General features: G+C 50.0%; 1 protein-coding gene across 1 annotated transcript in view; it reads left to right on the plus strand.

The window, feature by feature from the left end:
- The first annotated feature begins 2835 nt into the window (after positions 1–2835).
- PAPPA (pappalysin 1) overlaps positions 2836–19125 on the plus strand; it is a 191968-nt gene continuing 175678 nt past the window's right edge. The window contains exon 1 of the mRNA XM_058159425.1: positions 2836–3559. Within this exon, the coding sequence (XP_058015408.1) occupies positions 3037–3559 (523 nt within the window). The 5' untranslated portion in view covers positions 2836–3036. The remainder of the gene's footprint in view (positions 3560–19125) is intronic.

Genomic DNA, 19125 nt, shown 5'->3' on the forward strand with positions numbered 1-19125 from the left:
TTCTTCTTCTTCTTCTTCTTCTTCTTCTCCTCCTCTCCCTCCTTCTTTCTCCTCTCTTTCTCTCTCTTTCTCCCACTCTCTCTTTCACCCTTTCTCTTTCTCTCTCCCTTCCTCTCTCTTTCTTTTTCTCTCTCCCTCTCCCTTTCTCTTTTCTCTCCCTCTTCCTTTCCCTCTTTTCTCTCCCTCTCCCTCCTTCTTTCTCTCTCTTTCTCTCCACTCCCAATTTGCCCAAAAGGCCTTAAAGCAGCTTTTAAACGTCCCACTCTCTGACTTAACACCTCCAGTTCCCCAATGAAGGAATGAAGTGTGTATTCTCCAGGATAATCTGATGAGAATCTCGGATTTGAAGTAATGGATTAGCTACAGCGAAGGGGACACCCAACCCTCCAAGATTTACATGTGTGTCTCTGTGTGTGTGTCTCTGTGTGTGTGTCTGTGTGGCTGTGTGTCAGACTGACAATTGCATAACTTTGGAGGAAAGAAGAGGGGAAGAAGAAAAATTAAGACAGAGAGAGGCAGGGAGGAAAGAAAGAGAAAGCCTTTTTAAAAAAAACTTTAAAAAAAATGAGCATCACATTTCAAGACTTTTTTTACTAGCTGTGGGACAAAAAAATTTTTTTTTAAAAAAAGGGGGAGATTGTACCAGCACTGGGGAGGGGGTGTGGTCCACCCCAAAGTGAGGGCAATTCTTGGGGGCCACAAGGCAAAAGATCAAGAATATGAGCTTTGGAAGGATCTCAAAACAGAGGTGGGGGTGAAAGGAAATGTTTCTTCTTCTTCTTCTTCTTCTTCTTCTTCTTCTTCTTCTTCTTCTTCTTCTTCTTCTTCTTCTTCTTCTTCTTCTTCTTCTTCTTCCTCTTCTCCTCCTCCTCCTCCTCCTCTTTGAATTTTTCTCAGAATAAAAGCTGTCCCAAGAGAGGATGGGGCGAAGACTTTAATCTGGCTCTTTTTTTCTAATCCCTCCCTCCCTCCCTCCCTTCCCACCGTTTTCTCCAAAGTGATGGATTAGTCATTATTCTTTGCTGGGTGGGTATCTTTCTCCTTTTTTTTTTTTTGATGGGGTGGGGGGGGAAAAGAAATCTCTCCCTTCCTCTCTCTTTCTTTTTCTCTCTCCCTCTCCCTTTCTCTTTTCTCTCCCTCTTCCTTTCCCTCTTTTCTCTCCCTCTCCCTCCTTCTTTCTCTCTCTTTCTCTCCACTCCCAATTTGCCCAAAAGGCCTTAAAGCAGCTTTTAAACGTCCCACTCTCTGACTTAACACCTCCAGTTCCCCAATGAAGGAATGAAGTGTGTATTCTCCAGGATAATCTGATGAGAATCTCGGATTTGAAGTAATGGATTAGCTACAGTGAAGGGGACACCCAACCCTCCAAGATTTACATGTGTGTCTCTGTGTGTGTGTCTCTGTGTGTGTGTCTGTGTGGCTGTGTGTCAGACTGACAATTGCATAACTTTGGAGGAAAGAAGAGGGGAAGAAGAAAAATTAAGACAGAGAGAGGCAGGGAGGAAAGAAAGAGAAAGCCTTTTTAAAAAAAACTTTAAAAAAAATGAGCATCACATTTCAAGACTTTTTTTACTAGCTGTGGGACAAAAATTTTTTTAAAAAGGGGAGATTGTATCAGCACTGGGAGGGTGTGGTCCACCCCAAAGTGAGGGCAATTCTTGGGGGACACAAGGAAAAAGAACAAGAATATGAGCGTTGGGAGGATCACAAAACAGAGGTGGGGGTGAAAGGAAATGTTTCTTCTTCTTCTTCTTCTTCTTCTTCTTCTTCTTCTTCTTCTTCTTCTTCTTCTTCTTCTTCTTCTTCTTCTTCTTCTTCTTCTTCCTCTTCTCCTCCTCCTCCTCCTCCTCTTTGAATTTTTCTCAGAATAAAAGCTGTCCCAAGAGAGGATGGGGCGAAGACTTTAATCTGGCTCTTTTTTTCTAATCCCTCCCTCCCTCCCTCCCTTCCCACCGTTTTCTCCAAAGTGATGGATTAGTCATTATTCTTTGCTGGGTGGGTATCTTTCTCCTTTTTTTTTTTTTGATGGGGTGGGGGGGGAAAAGAAATCTCTCTCCCCTCTCCACCCCCCCCCAAAAAAAGGACAGGACCCCTTCTACAATTTCTTATTCACTCTTCCTCTTGTCTACCTCTCTCTCTCTCTTTCTTTCATTTAAGTGGGAAAGAAAGGAGGGGAAGTGATGAAGATGATGGGGAGGGAAGCTGAGAGAGCAAGCGAGTGAGGGGGGGCAGGGAAGAAGAAGGAGAGAAAGAGGGAGAGGGAGAAAGAGACGGTGGGTTGGGGAAGGAGAGGGAGAGGGGGAGGGAGGGAGAAGGAGAGAAAGAGGGAGAAAGAGGGTGGGTTGGGGAAGGAGAGGGAGAAGGGTGAGAGAAGGAAGGGAGGAGAAGAAGGGAGGGAGGGAGGGTCAAGGAGGAGAAAGAGAGGGAAAGGGAGGGAGGGGGGGAGAAGAAGACGAGAGAGAGTGGGTGAGAAAGAGGGAGGGAGGGAGAAGGAGAAAAGAGGGAGCGGGAGAGGGAGGGAGCGGGACAAGAAGAGGGAGGGGGGGAGAGAGAGAGAGAATAAATGAAACGAATCGGAGCATCTCACGCGCGCCGGACTCTTTGAGTGGCTGTTGCTGGTTCAGGGGGAGCCAACGGGGGGCCGCGAAAGAGAGGCGGTTAAATTTCATTTTATTTTGAGAAGGGTGGGTGAAGGCGAAAAAAAAAAAATCTCGAAGCCGGAGGGGTGTGTGTGTGTGCGCGTGTGTGCGTGCGGGTGAGAGAAAGACGCTCGGCTGTGGGGGGGGTGGGGGCAAGAGAGAGAGAGAGAGAGAGAGAGAAGGAAGAGAGAGAGAGAGAAGGAAGAGAGAGAGAGAAGGCAACGGAGAAGGGATATATAAAAAGCTCGAGTCGCCAACAAGGGCGAAGGAGAGGCGAGGAGCCGGGGAGAGAAGTCCGAGCGCGAGCAAAAACCAAAAAGCCGCGAGGAGGAGCTCGCAAACTGGCAGCCAGCGCGAGCGCTCGCCAAGGCAGCCGCGGGCGAAAGCACGCGCGGCGATGCGGCGCTGGGCTCTCCTGCTCCTGCCTCTCGCGGTCGTGTGCGCGGCGGCGGCGGCGGCAGCAGCAGCAGCAGCAGCCCACGCCACCGGCGGCCACGGCGGCCCCGGCAGCGGCGGCGGAGGCGCCGAATGCGGGCTGGAGGAGCGCTCTCGGCGGGCGCGGCGGGCCACCCGGCGCCAACAGCACCACCAGCAGCGACAGCAAGCGCTCCTCTGGCGTTACCCCGCGCCGGGCACCTGCGCCACTAGGTTAGCCCGGGGTAGGCGCTCTTCTTCCACTTCGGCGGCCGGTGGCTTGGAAGCGCCGCGCGTCCCCCGGCGCAGGAGGCGAGCGCAGGACGAGGGGCCGGGGCCAAACGAGGGTCGCCGGCCCGTGACCCCACCGAGCAGGGCGTTTTATTTCCGCGGCCAGGGCGAGCAGCTGCGCTTGAAGGCGGAGCTGGAGATACCTCGGGATGCTTTCACCGTCCAAGCTTGGCTGCGGCCCGAAGGGGGGCAGAAGGCACCGGCTGTGATCGCAGGTAAGGAGGGGGGAGGGGAACGGGGGACTGGGGGCTTGGCAAGCCGGGGCAGAGGAGGCCCGAAGTTTGGCGGGCGCACGGTTGGGGAATGACAGGGGAGACGGGCGGGCGGGCAAGGGTGGTCCTTTTGCTGCTGCCCGAAGTTTGGCGGGCGCACGGTTGGGAATGATAGGGAAAGCGCGCGCGTGTGTGTGTGTGTGAGAGAGAGAGAGGCTGGGGGGGGGGAGAGATGTGGCATTGCCCGAAGTTTGGCGGGCGCACGGTTGGGGATGACAGGCGAGGCGTGCGACGGAGGGAGAGGAGGGAGGAAGTTTCCTTTCGGCGCTGCCCGGAGTGGGCAGGGTTGGGGGAGGACAGGTGCGCCCGGGCGCTCCCCTGAGAGGCGGATGCTGACTCCTTGGCGCCGCCGAAGAGACGCGCGCGGGGCGCTGGGGTGGGAGGGGGTGGTCCCGAGCGGGGTCTTGGCGTGGGAAGGGAGGCGGGCGGGCGGGCAAGAGTGGTCCTTTTGCTGCTGCCCGAAGTTTGGCGGGCGCACGGTTGGGAATGATAGGGAAAGCGCGCGCGGGTGTGTGTGTGTGTGTGTGAGAGAGAGAGAGAGAGAGGGGCTGGGGGGGAGAGATGTGGCATTGCCCGAAGTTTGGCGGGCGCACGGTTGGGGATGACAGGCGAGGCGTGCGACGGAGGGAGAGGAGGGAGGAAGTTTCCTTTCGGCGCTGCCCGAAGTTGGCACGGTTTGGGGATGACAGCTGCGCCCGGGCGCTTCTCTCAGATGCGGATGCTGACTCCTTGGCGCCGCCGAAGAGACGCGCGCGGGGCGCTGGGGTGGGATGGGGTGGTCCCGAGCGGGGTCTTGGCGTGGGAAGGGGAGGCGGGTGGCATTGCCAGGGCGTTCTCCAGCGACGACGATAACAACAAATAACAACAGACCCACGTGCTGTTGTGTCTCGACTTACACACACCCTTGCTTGTCTGGGTTTTTTTTGTTTTGTGTTTGTGAATGAGTCGGGGAGACCCCAGCGGACGTCTCTCTCCTGCCCGCTTTCCCACCACGCGGGGAGTGGATTTGCCGAGCCGATGGGTCGCTTTCCTTAGTTGGTCGTTTACACCTCCGATGCTCCTCGCCTTTGAGACTCCGGGGAGTTAGCAGCTTTGCGCCTGCAGCCCGAAGGAAGGAGCGAGGCTAGGAAGCGCGCCTGAACGTGTGTGTGTGTGTGCGAACCGTATCCAAACTGGGAAGGGATGTAGAGCTGCTGCTCCCGGACGAGGGGAGGAAAAGAAACGGACGGAGGGAAGCCCCTTTCGTCTCCTTGCACGGGATCCCGAGGCGGCAAGCTCGGCGATTTCCGTCGCCCATCCTTGGGGGAAACCCACCCCGCCCCCCAACCCGTTTCCAAGGACACCGATCGGCCTCGGGGGCACGTCTGCATGCGCCCAACGGGAGTCAGCGCCGGGGAACCGCGGGAGTTTGGCTCCTGCATCCAATGACGCACAAGATCGCGCGCGCCTCTTTCCCGGGCGGGGAGAGGAAAGGGAAAAAAATAATAATAATAAAAAAAACACACCAAGCCTCGTTTTTCACCCGTGGCCTTATTAGCGTCAAGTTAAGTTTGGGAGAGCCGCGCCTCCCCTTCCCTCCCCGCGAATTCCTAAACTGGAGGGATGGGGGGGAGGGGAGAAACACCTTTTAAAAGCGACAATATCGGGATAAGTAGTTTTTTTTAAAAAAATTGCCATTGTTATCCTTGGCTCAGGAGAAGCCTGAGGAAGGAGAGGGGAAGGAGAGGGGGGAGAACTCTCTCCCCTTCGAGATTTGGCTTGGGGTGGTGCCCCCCCCACCACCCCAGCTCCGCCTTGCGAGGTTCAAGCGATCTGCAGAAACCTTCCGCTCCAGCCCCGCGTGGCTTGCGGCGTGTTGCGTTGGCTTTTGTCAAACCGCTTGGCGGTTGCGGTTAACCTTCGCCAGGGGGAACTTGAATGGGGCGGGTTTACTCAGGGGTCGATCCGGGTTGCACTGGGGGTGGGGGTGGTCTGTCAGCCAGAGTAACAAGAGCTGGAAGGGACCTTGGAGGCCATCTAGTCCAACCCCCCTGCTCAGGCAGGACCGGGGATTCGAACCGCCGAACACTACTCAGCACCCTCTCACTCCCTCGCCCCCAAAGAAAACCTAGCTTGGCATCCTAACCTCAAATCAACCAAGTTATTACCAGGTGGGGTAGGGTGTGGGGGGGTTTACGGTTCCCCCTCCCCCAATCGTGGCTTCTGTGGTCAGCATTAGTTTTCCTCTCTCTCCCCGCCTTCACACGCCTTCCCGTTACTCTCCTGTGCTCTCTCAAACGGGCTGCGGATGATGGGTGCTGGGCTCCACCTCCGGAGAACACCTTTTGGAGGGATAAGACCCGGCCCGGCTCTAACTGCGGGCGGCGATTTAAGCATAAACATATGCAGGCAGGTTTTTTTTTTTTAAAGCATTTTTGAAATTCCTTCCAATTTAGCGACTGTAAGTCTCTTGCTCCGAGGGGGAAAGCGCTTGCTTGCTTCTCCCAAGTTTCCTCCTCTCTTTATTTGGGTGGTTGAAAAGGGCAGTTGCAAAATAAAAAAAGGGGAGAGGGGGGAATTGAAGGATTTCTAAACCCTCCAGGTTTGGCTCACACACCCACTCACCCCCGTCCCAGGGAAGGCTTGCTTGGGTGTGCTAGCATCGCAGTTGAAAGGCTGCCTTGAATCTGACCGGTTGGGAGAATGTGGTTGAATCTTCAAGCTGGCCAAAAGTTCTTGGACTCTCCTTTTGATATCAGTAAAGGAGAATATTTGCAGCTCAGGATTGAAAGGAGAGGACCTCGGTGATCTCTGAACTTGGTGGTTTTCTTGCAGGTCTTTCATGACCCAGACTAGGTAGCATCATCAGTGCTAGAAGGGAGGGGGGTTTGCGGGGGGGGGAGGGGAGGAGGCGGCGGCGGAGGAGGAGGAGGAGGAGGATTATGGGGTCCTTGGTGCTCTCTGAGCTTGGTGGTTTTCTTGCAGGTCTTTCATGACCCAGACTAGGTAGCATCATCAGTGCTAATCCTACTTGGTTACACAATTTGGGTCATGAAACCTGTCTGCAAGAAAACCACCAAGCTCAGAGAGCACAAAGGACCCTTCCTCTCCTTTGATATCCCTACACTAACCCTGCAGAGCTGGGTCTTCAAGATGGGATGGTTCTGCTTCTGACAATTAGTTAGGCGAGGTCTCCTCGCTTTCTTCTCTTGCTCCAGAGACCCACTGTAATTAAGAGGCGCCCTCCTGCTTCTTCGAAGAAGCTTGGGTTCAAATTCGCCAAGGCCACTAAGAAGTTGGTCCTTGACAAGCTCAACCCTCCTCCTATCCCATCCATCCATCCGTCTGTCCATGCAGTGCTTCTTTTAAAAGACTCCCTTGCTATTTCAAGGATAGTTAGAAAACTGCTGAGAGAGACAGAGGTTTCTGAAATGATCCATAGATCGGAAATGGTGTTATTCTTTTGGTGTTATTGGGAATGTTTTATTGGTTGGTTGGTTGGCTGGCTGGTTGGTTTGCATCCCTTCCGCCTATTTTCCAACATCACCCTGTGAGGTGTGCTGGGGAGAGGGAGGGGAGAGGGGGACAGAGAGGGGAGAGAGGGGGGACAGAGGAGGAGGAGGAAGAAGAACAAGAAGAGGAGGAGGAAGAGGGGCAAAGGAAGAAAAGAATTAGAAGAACAAGAATGAGATGGAAGAAAGAAGGAGGAGGAAGGGGAAGGAGGGAAGAAGAAGAAGAGGAGGAGGAGGAGGAGAAGAAGAAGAAGAAGAAGAAGAAGAAGAAGAAGAAGAAGAAGAAGAAGAAGAAGAAGAAGAAGAAGAAGAAGAAGAAGAGGAGGAGGAGGAGGAGGAGGAGGAGGAGGAGGAGGAGGAGGAGGAGGAGGAGGAGGAGGAGGAGGAGGAGGAGGAGGAGGAGACTGGTTCAAGGTCATTACCTCCAGGCCCCTCATCACACCATACTTGCACTGAGATGTGGATGATGGGAGTAATGGTCACCAGCTGCATTTTTTTTCCTGAGGGAGGGGTTTGATGCTTTGAAATGACAAATGAGCAAAAATATGGTCACAATGGAAGCTGTTTTTCTCTCTTCCTTTCCCTTCCCGCTCCCTTCCATTAATTAATTAATATTTATTGGCCACCCAACTCCTGTGGAGTCTAGTTGCTAAAGCTGAAGAATAATTACTTAATTAATTAATGTTTGTTGGCTAGCCAACAAATACAGTGAAGGCTAGCTGCTAGAGCCTAGGGATTAATTAAATTAATTAATCAATATTCATTGGCCACTCAACCCCAGGGGCGTCTAGTCACTAAAGTCTAAGAGTAATTAATTAATTAATTAATTAATTAATAGTTGTTGGCCAACCAACAAATCCAGTGGAGTCTAGCTGCTAGAGACTAGGAATAATTAATTAATTAATTAATTAATCAATTAATATTTATTGGCCACCCAACTCCAGCGGAGTCTAGTCACTACAGTCTAAGAATAATTAATTAATGAATATTTGTTGGCCAACCACCAAATCCAGTGGAGTATAGCTGCTAGAGACTAGGACTATTTAATTAATCAATTAATCAATTAATAATTGGCCACCCAACAAATCCAGTGGAGTCTAGTCACTACAGTCTAAGAATAATTAATTAATATTTTTGGGCCACCCAACTCCAGTGGAGCCCAGTTGCTAAAGCCTAAGAATAATTACTTAATTAATGAATATTTGTTGGCTAACCAACTAATCCAGTGGAGTCCAGTTGCTAGAGCCTAGAAATAATCAATCAATCAATCAATCAATCAATCTACATTGGCCGCCCATCCCCAGTGGGCTCTCTTGTTGCCAGAGCCTAGAATTGCTTTCCGTCTCCCCACATCTGCTGCAACAGATACCCCATGACCGGGGCCGGCTTGCTGGGTGAGTCTTTATCTCAATGTCCTAGACTTGACCTAAAGGAAGAACTATCTCCCCTCACGCAGTGGTAGGAAGCAGCAATACAACCTCAAAAAAGGGGGTTCCCTACCAATTCCCCCATTTTTTCCTGAGGGAGGGGTTTGATGCTTTGAAATGACAAATGAGCAAAAATATGGTCACAATGGAAGCTGTTTTTCTCTCTTCCTTTCCCTTCCCGCTCCCTTCCATTAATTAATTAATATTTATTGGCCACCCAACTCCTGTGGAGTCTAGTTGCTAAAGCTGAAGAATAATTACTTAATTAATTAATGTTTGTTGGCTAGCCAACAAATACAGTGAAGGCTAGCTGCTAGAGCCTAGGGATTAATTAAATTAATTAATCAATATTCATTGGCCACTCAACCCCAGGGGCGTCTAGTCACTAAAGTCTAAGAGTAATTAATTAATTAATTAATTAATTAATAGTTGTTGGCCAACCAACAAATCCAGTGGAGTCTAGCTGCTAGAGACTAGGAATAATTAATTAATTAATTAATTAATCAATTAATATTTATTGGCCACCCAACTCCAGTGGAGTCTAGTCACTACAGTCTAAGAATAATTAATTAATGAATATTTGTTGGCCAACCACCAAATCCAGTGGAGTATAGCTGCTAGAGACTAGGACTATTTAATTAATCAATTAATCAATTAATAATTGGCCACCCAACAAATCCAGTGGAGTCTAGTCACTACAGTCTAAGAATAATTAATTAATATTTTTGGGCCACCCAACTCCAGTGGAGCCCAGTTGCTAAAGCCTAAGAATAATTACTTAATTAATGAATATTTGTTGGCTAACCAACTAATCCAGTGGAGTCCAGTTGCTAGAGCCTAGAAATAATCAATCAATCAATCAATCAATCATTCAATCAATCAGTCAATATACATTGGCTGCCCATCCCCAGTGGGCTCTCTTGTTGCCAGAGCCTAGAATTGCTTTCTGTCTCCCCACATCTGCTGCAACAAATACCCCATGACCGGGGCCGGCTTGCTGGGTGAGTCTTTATCTCAATGCCCTAGACTTGACCTAAAGGAAAAACTATCTCCCCTCACGCAGTGGTAGGAAGCAGCAATACAACCTCAAAAAAGGGGGTTCCCTACCAATTCCCCCCCATTTTTTTCCTTGGGGAGGGCAGAGAGTCCTGCTTTTGGTCCCCTCTTCCTTTCTCTCCTGATCCCCAGGGAGCGCTGACCGAGTTGGGGGTGTCCTTCCCCATCCTCCCCCCCCCGGCATCCCCTTTCTCCCAACCCCTGGCTTGGGAGATGGGTCCCTGGGCTGTGCCTCTTGCTTGGTTCCTGGCTTTTCCTTGCCCCTCCATTGAAAGTTGAGAGGCGTGGAAGTTCTCTTTTCTCTCCCTGTTTCTCGCAGGGCGGGAGAAAAATTGAGGCCAAGCCAAGTTTGGCTGGATGTAGAAACATTTGGGCTTCTGCCAAGGAGCGAGTCTAGCCTTCGCCAAGGGGGAGGCTCTTCCCCCACTCCCTTCTCGTCCTCCAGATCCGTGGCGGCCCGCCAATCCAGAATCCACTGCCTTCCCTAAGAGATTCCCGAGCACGCAGGTTGCTCAAAGAGGGTGTTATGTCCTCCTCGCCTCTGTCTGAACATGGGGCCAGGTTCGGGGGCGGGAGCCACAACAGAGGGTGGCAGAGTAGATCCTAAATGAGGATCTACTTGGGGGGCGAACCCAGAGAGAGAGAGAGAGAGAGAGAGAGATCCAAGAGCGAGCAGCTGATCTCCTATGGCAAAGTGGGTTCCTTGATTCCTTATATCAAGGAGCTGGTTTGGCTTGGGGAAGAGGCTAAAAACTGCTTCCAATTAGAGGCGCTTTTTATCAGACGGTTCCATCGTCTGACTCAGGGTGACCAAGTTGCTTTTTGTTCCTGCGACTTGAGATATGACAAGCCCGGCTTTTAAAAAGCAGTAAACACACACACACACACACACACACACACACACACACACACACACACACACACACACCGAGCCGGACTTATGGACACCATCGGCCTAAGTGACTCTTCCTTGCTGTTCACCTAGATCAGGAGTAAAAAAGGTAAAGGTAACGGTTTCCCTCGCACATATGTGCTAGTCATTCCCGACTCTAGGGGGCAGTGCTCTTCTCTGTTTCAAAGCCGAAGAGCCAGCGCTGTCCGAAGAAGTCTCCGTGGTCATGTGGCCGGCATGACTCAACGCCAAAGGCGCACGGAACGCTGTTCCCTTCCCACCAAAGGTGGTCCCTATTTTTTCTACTTGCATTTTTTTTACATGCTTTCGAACTGCTAGGTTGGCAGAAGCCGGGACAAGTCACGGGAGCTCACCCTGTTACGCAGCACTAGGGATTTGAACTGCTGAACTGCCGACCTTTCGATCGACAAGCTCAACGTCTTAGCCTCTGAGCCACCACGTCCTGTTGATCAGGAGTAGGCAACCTTAAATATTCAAAGAGCCACAAAGGTCCTAACCGGAAGCCCCACCCCTCCGTTCAATTCTGGAGCCGACCAGAAGTCCGGTTCCCCCACCATAGAGTCTCCTCCTAGTGCAGCGTCCTTTTTACTCTCCTAACTGAAAGCCCTATCAATTGTGGAGCCGACCGGTGACAGGGAGCCACAGCAGAGGGATGAAAGAGCCACCTGTGGCTCCAGAGCTGCAGGTTGCTGACCCCTGACCTAGATCAGTGTTGGAGAACCTTTTCGGCACACCGGTTAGCTGGTCTTCCAGTTTCTGGTGTGCGTGCGCGCATGAAGATCAGCTGGCCAGGGCACATGCGTGTGCCAGAAACCGGAAGATCATCTTCCCGGCACATACATGTCCACCGGGCGGCTGCTCTTCCAATTTTCCTGCGCTCCTGCATGTGTGAAGACCAGCTGGCCGGCATACCGGAACCCAGAGGAGCAATGGGCGAAGGCTTCCATGCTCAGAGACATGGCTCTGCGTGCCATTTGCAGCATGCGTGCTATAGGTTCGCCGTCACGGACCTAGATGGCTTGCCAATCTGAATCCTTAGATGGCCTGTTCGATCTAAAACAGGGCTGTCAAATTCGATTCCATTGAGGGCCACTTCAGGGTTGTGGGTGTGGGTGTGGCCCAAGTGGGCAGGGCCAGATCAATGTCATTTGTGTCAGGGGAGGCTGTGGTGGCCCGAGAGCTCTGCCAGCGAAAACCGGCACCCAAGCTCCGTTTTTGGCTGCGACGGCCTCCTGTGACCCTCTGCCTCATGCTGCCCTCCTGAGCTCTATTTTTGCTGTCAGAGGCACTGTCTTCAAGGTCACCCCACGGGCCAGATCTAAGCATCCCACGAGCTGGATCTGGACCCTGGGGTCTTGAGTTTGACACCCCAATCTAAAAGAAGCCAGACTTGAGGAAAAAAGGCAGAGGAGGGAAGAAGAAAATTAAGAACAACAGCTCTCCTTTAAAAAGAAAGGATATTCCAGATTTCGTTAAAAGGTAAAGGTTCCCCTCGCACATATGTGCTACTCGTTCCCGACTCTAGGGTGGCGGTGCTCATCTCCATTTCAAAGCCGAAGAGCCAACGCTGTCCGAAGATGTCTCCGTGGTCATGTGGCCGGCATGACTCAACGCCAAAGGCGCACGGAACGCTGTTCCCTTCCCACCAAAGGTGGGCCCTATTTTTCTACTTGCATTTTTCACGTGCTTTCGAACTGCTAGGTTGGCAGAAACTGGGACAAATCACGGGAGCTCACCCTGTTATGCAGCGCTAGGGATTTGAACTGCTGAACTGCTGACCTTCTTATCCACAAGCTCAGCGTCTTAGCTACTGAAATACTGAGAGCAGTCCTCTTGGGCTGTGATGCGAGGATGTGTGCTGGGATTGTAAATTTAGGGTGTGTTCTGCCTTTTAATCAAGAGAGACTTTTCCAACCCAGGATCCCAATTCTCTCAAATCGCTCTTGATGAATGTTTAAGGGAGTTAGGTATGCCTGGCTTACTGAAGATAAAGGTTGATGGGGTAAGGAGAAACATGATAAGTTCTTCTAATACTTGAGGGGCTGTCAAAGAGAAGAGGATTATTACAGATTAGATTAAAGAAAAACAGAGCTGGAAGGGACCTTGTAGGTTATCTAGTCCAACCCCCTCCCCCCGCCCAAGCAGGAAATCCTACACTATTTCTGACAGATGGCAGTCCAGTCTCTTCTTGAAAGCCTCCAGTGATGAAGCTCCCACAACTTCCGAAGGCAACTTCTGTTCCATGGGTGGAATTGCTCTCCCTGTCAGAAAATTTCTCCTTATTTCCAGGTTGAATCTCTCCTGGATCGGTATTCCATCCATTATTCCTCGGGGATTGACTTCTTCTCCAAAGCCCTTGAGGACAGGATAAGAAGCAATGGGTGGAAGCTCATCAGAGAGCGATCCCATTACTAGAAGTAAGGAGAAATTTCCTGACCGTGAGAAAAAAAAAATTAATCGATCGAACAGCTTGCCTCCCAGAATCGTGAGTGTTCCATCACTGGAGGTCTTCGAGAAAAAGTTGGAGAACCATTTATCGGAAATGCTGTAGGGCCGTGAAGGCGAACCTATGGCATGTTTGCCACAGCAGGCGCACCAGCGGTCGCCCCAGACCAGCTCCACTGTACCTTGTTTTGGAAAATCTTCTGCACCAATCTGGAAGCCAAAAATTGCTGAGAGGGGGCCCATATGCGCAGAGGATGCGTGGGGGATGAGCACGTATGCATGGGGGTTGGCATGCATGGGAGGGGGGTGCTCGCATTGCATTTTGGGGTTTCGTACTCGCTTTGGGCACTCAGCACCAAATCACTGGTACAGGGTCTCCTATTTTAGACAGACGATTGGACTGAGAGATCTCGAAGGTCCCTCCCAACCTTTATGTTTTTTGAAGAAACGCAACGTTAAGGCTCAAGTTCAACCTCATTGGGACAAATGGCCTCTTTGCCTTATAATATAATATATAATATAATAACAGAGTTGGAAGGGACCTTGGAGGTCTTCTAGTCCAACCCCCTGCCGAGGCAGGAAACCCTACACCATTTCAGATGAATGGCTATCCAACATTTTCTTAAACATTTCCAGTGTTTGGAGCATTCACAATTTCTGCAGGCAAGTCGTTCCACTTATTGATTGTTCTTACTGTCAGGAAATTTCTCCTTAGTTCTAAGTTGCTTCTCTCCTTGCTTAGTTTCCACCCATTGCTTCTTGTTCTACCCTCAGGTGCTTTGGAGAATAGTTTGACTCCCTCTTCTTTGTGGCAACCCCTGAGATATTGGAACACTGCTATCATGTCTCCCCTAGTCCTTCTTTTCATTAAACTAGGCATACCGAGTTCCTGTAACCGTTCTTCATATGTTTTAGCCTCCAGTCCCCTAATCATCTTTGTTGCTCTTCTCTGCACTCTTTCTAGAATCTTAGCATCTTTTTTACATCGTGGCGACCAAAACTGAATGCAGTACTTTAGATGTGGCCTTACCAAGGCATTATAGAGTGGTATTAACATTTCACATGATCTTGATTCTATCCCTCTGTTTATGCAGCCCAGAACTGTGTTGGCTTTTTTAGCAGCTGCTGCACACTGCTGGCTCATATCTAAATGGTTATCCACTAGGACTCCAAGATCCCTCTCACAGGTACTACTATTGAGCAAGGTACCACATATACGGTACCTGTGCATGTTGTTGTTTTTTTTGCCTAAATGCACATGTACCAGATATGTGGTACCTTGCCTTAGCTAGAAGAAACTCCCCCTCCCTTTCTTGCTCCAGCAGATGGAGCCAATGGTGGGCCATCATTTCCACAAAGTGCACCGAAACTCTGAACCAGGGTTGAAATGTAAAATTTGTTACTACCGGTTCTGTGGGCGTGGCTTGGTGATGGTGGGGTAATGTGACTGGGTGGGCGTGGCCAACTTTTTATTTTTTAACTTTTAAAAGCATTTTTTACAACCCCTTCGGCCGAAGACGTTGTAGAAAAAAATGCTTTTAAAAGGCTCTGACGATCCCAGCTGAGTTGCCTGATCGTCAGAGGCTTTTCTTTTAAAAGCATTTTTTTTTTGCCTTTAAAAGAAAAAAAAAGCCTCTGCGATCAGACAACTCAGCTGGGATTGTCAGAGGAGCCTTTTAAAAGCATTTTTTCTACAACCTCTTTGGGAGAACAGGTTATAGAAAAAATGCTTTTAAGAGCCTCTGACAATCCCAGCTGAGCCGCGTGATCATCAGAGGCTTTTTTTTTTTACTTTTAAAAGCATTTTTTCAGCTGAAGAAAAGCTGCTTTTAAAAGTAAAAAAAAAACACCAAACCTTTGATGATTGCGTGGCTCAGCTGGGCATGGGGGTGGGGGCAGGGATTTTTGCTACCGTTTCTCCAAACCACCTGCTGCCATTGCTACTGGATCGGGCGATCCGGTCTGAACCGGGAGCATTTCATCCCTGCTCTGAGCCCTTCAGAGGTTCCCAGGATCCAGCCTCAAAGTCGGGGCCATTCTTGGAAGCATCTTTCAAAGAAAGCCAAATGAAACAAAACAGACAACGGGAAAGGTTTGCCTCGGTTTCCAGGTGACAGCGGATCAAAGTGGGGGAAAAAAAACACCCGTTCCTTCTACTCGAAACTTTTACGAGCTTGCTCTCTGCTCCTCTGAAATGGAAATGTCCTGACATCACCGGCAGCTGCAGCGCGTAGTGTGTGGGTGTGGGTGTACGCCTGCCTTTTTTTTTTTTTTCCAAACAGTTAATTTTACAATGCTATTAAACGAGGGCCTCTAAGTTGCTCAGGGTCATCCTTGTCTCTGAGAGTAGGTGGCCTTTGGTGCGAGGGGCTGCCAATTTTCACACGGCCTCCTCTCCCAAGCAGCAGTTATTTTGCAACTTCGTGACTTTGGGGGATATCAGCTGCTGCCTCTAGCAAAGCCGAGCAGCAGGCGAACACATGTGTGTGTGTGTGTGTGTGTGTGTGTGTGTGTGTGTGTGTGTGTGTGTGTAAGCCTGGATGAATTAAGTTATTGCAGCAGCTGAGGTCAAACTTTCCACCCCTCCCCGCCCCCCAGTTTCAGGTTCAGTGCCTGGGTCCCTACATGAGCTAAATAGCAATAGCACTTAGGCTTATATACCGCTTCATAGTACTTTTACGGCCCTCTCTAAGCGGTCTTGCCCCCCAACAATCTGGGATCCTGGGAAGGATGGAAAGCTGAGTCAACCTTGAACCAGTCAGGATCGAATTCCAGACTGCGAGCAGAGTTTGACTGCAGTACTGCATTCTAGCCACTGCACCATCACGGCTCCTAAGGCAACCTCCGATCAACTATGGCAATATCAATAGCATGTATATACCCAGTGGTGGGCTGCTGTCGGTTTGGACCGGTTCGGGCGAACCGGTAGTTGCAAATCTGGGCCCTCCCAGCCACCCCAGCGCTATGCTGTCCTATTAGCTGCATTTTTTAAGTTGTGTGCATGTGTGCAAGCAGTGTTTGAGATCAAAGCACATGCGCGGAAGGCCATGTGAATGCATGGATGCACACACTCTCTTACATTTTTGGTGCTCGGCGAACCGGTTGTTAATTCATGTGCTGCCCACTGCTGTATATACCGCTTTGCAGTGCTTTACAGCTTTCACTAGGACGCGGTCGCTCAGTGGCTAAGACACTGAGTTTGTCGATCGAAAGGTTGGCAGTTCAACGGTTCGAATCCCTAGTGCCGCGTAACGGGGTGAGTTCCCGTGACTTGTCCCAGCTTCTACCAACCTAGCAGTTCGAAAGCAGGTAAAAAAAATATGCAAGTAGAAAAATAGGGACCACCTTTGGTGGGAAGGTAACAGAGTTCCAGGCACCTTTGGCGTTGAGTCATGCTGGCCACCTGACCACGGAGACGTCTTTGGACAGCGCTGGCTCTTCAGCTTTGAAATGGAGATGACCACTGCCCCCTAGCATCAGGAATGACTAGCACATATGTGCGAGGGGAACCTTCACCTTTTACCTTTATCTTAGCTCTCCCTAAGCAGTTTACAGAGTCAGCCTCTTGCCCCCAACAATCTGGGATCCTGGGAAGGATGGAAAGCTGAGTCAACCTTGAACCAGTCAGGATCGAATTCCAGACTGCGAGCAGAGTTTGACTGCAGTACTGCATTCTAGCCACTGCACCATCACGGCTCCTAAGGCAACCTCCGATCAACTACGGCAATATCAATAGCATGTATATACCCAGTGGTGGGCTGCTGTCGGTTTGGACCGGTTCGGGCGAACCGGTAGTTGCAAACCTGGGCCCTCCCAGCCACCCCAGCGCTATGCTGTCCTATTAGCTGCATTTTTTAAGTTGTGTGCATGTGTGCAAGCAGTGTTTGAGATCAAAGCACATGCGCGGAAGGCCATGTGAATGCATGGATGCGCACACTCTCTTACATTTTTGGTGCTCGGCGAACCGGTTGTTAATTCATGTGCTGCCCACTGCTGTATATACCGCTTTGCAGTGCTTTACAGCTTTCGCTAGGACGCGGTCGCTCAGTGGCTAAGACACTGAGTTTGTCGATCGAAAGGTTGGCAGTTCAACGGTTCGAATCCCTAGTGCCGCGTAACGGGGTGAGTTCCCGTGACTTGTCCCAGCTTCTACCAACCTAGCAGTTCGAAAGCAGGTAAAAAAAATATGCAAGTAGAAAAATAGGGACCACCTTTGGTGGGAAGGTAACAGCGTTCCGTGCGCCTTTGGCGTTGAGTCATGCCGGCTACATGACCACGGAGACGTCTTTGGACAGCGCTGGCTCTTCAGCTTTGAAATGGAGATGAGCACCGCCCCCTAGAGTCAGGAACGACTAGCACATATGTGCGAGGGGAACCTTCACCTTTTACCTTTATCTTTACAGCCCTCCCTAAGCAGTTTACAGAGTCAGCCTCTTGCCCCCAACAATCTGGGATCCTCATTTTACTGACCTCGGAAGGATGAAAGGCTGAGTCAACCTTGAGCTGGTCAGAATTGAATTTTAGGCAGTGAGCAGTGAGTTAGCCTGCAATACTGCATTCTAACCACCGTGCCACCACGGCTCAAGAACCAGCGTTGGGATTCACACAACAAGCTAGACGCGACTAGTGTTTTTTTGGTTTTTTTGCATTTATATCCCGCCCTTCTCCAAAGACTCAGGGCGGCTTAGACTATGTTAGCAATAGTCTTCATCCTATTTGTATATTTATATACAAAGTCAATTTATTGCCCCCAACAATCTGGGTCCTCATTTCACCTACCTTATAAAGGATGGAAGGCTGAGTCAACCTTGGGCCTGGTGGGACTTGAACCTGCAGTAATTGCAAGCAGCTGTGTTAATAACAGACTGTCTTAGCAGTCTGAGCCACCAAAGGCCCTATTAATCTTGATTAGGGCTAAATGCTGCCTCCTCCTCCTCCTCCACCTCCTTGTCTTAACCTATGGTATGAAAGAAGGCTTTCCTTGCTGAATTAGGAGACAAGACATCTTGAAAGCCAAGAGAATGGACTAATTCACTAGCCAGATTTGCTGCTAGCTCTTGTCTAGCTGATGAGATGCTACATGCTAGCTGATGAGATCTGTTTCTAGCTGCTCTCTAGAAAATCCAGCAGCAGTTTCTTCTCAGGCAGGTTTGGGTGTTCCAAAAACCTCTTTGTTTTGGGAAAGTTAACCAGATGAAGGCTTTTCAATCTTTGGGATATGCTTAGGATCTTCATCCTTAAATGTAGCCCTCTTCAAGTTCTAAAAGCTGGGTTTAATCTGACCTGATTAAACCCAGCAGAATAACTGAATTGGAATGGACCTTGGGAGTCTTCTAGTCCAATCTCTTCCTCAAATAGGAGACCCTACCATTCTGGACAAATAGCTGTCCAGCCCTTCCTTGGAGATCTCCAATGATGGAGCATCCACAGCTTCTGGAGGCAAGCCGTTCCACTCATTGATTGTTCTCACTATCAGGAAATTTCTCCTTAGGTTTAGTTGGGTTCTCTCCTTGAATAGTTTCCATCCAGCCTTTCTCGCCTTTTTGTTGTTGCTGTTGTTAGGTGCAAAGTCGTGTCTCACCCATTGCGACCCCATGGACAACATTCCTCCAGGCCTTCCTGTTCTCTACCATCCTCTGAAGTCCATTTAAGCCCACGCCAACAGTGACTCCAGCCAGCCACCTCGTTCTTTGTCGTCCCCGTCTTCTTTTGCCCTCAATCGTTCCCAGCATTAGGTTCTTCTCCAGGGAGTCCTTCCTTCTTATTAGGTGGCCAAAGGATTTGAGTTTCTTCTTCAGGATCTGGCCTTCTAAACAGCAGTCAGGGTTGATCTCCTCTAGGACTGACCGATTGGATCGCCTTGCAGTCCAAAGGACTCGCAGGAGTCCTCTCCAGCACCAGAGTTCAAAGGCCTCCATTTTTTGGCATTCAGCCTTTCTTATGGTCTAACTTTCACAGCCATACATTGCAACTGGGAAAACCATCGCCTTGACTATACACACTTTTGTTGGCAGGGTGATGTCTCTGCTTTTTAGTATGCTGTCTAGATTTGCAATAGCTTTCCTCCCCAGGAGCAAGCGTCTTTTAATTTCTTGGCAGCAGTCCCCATCTGCGGTGATCTTGGAGCCCAGGAAAATAAAATTTGTCAATAGTAGTGCAGATTTAGTAAATAGTTTG

This window comes from Ahaetulla prasina, chromosome 16 (genome assembly GCF_028640845.1).
Source record: "Ahaetulla prasina isolate Xishuangbanna chromosome 16, ASM2864084v1, whole genome shotgun sequence".
Taxonomy (NCBI): Eukaryota; Metazoa; Chordata; class Lepidosauria; order Squamata; family Colubridae; genus Ahaetulla; species Ahaetulla prasina.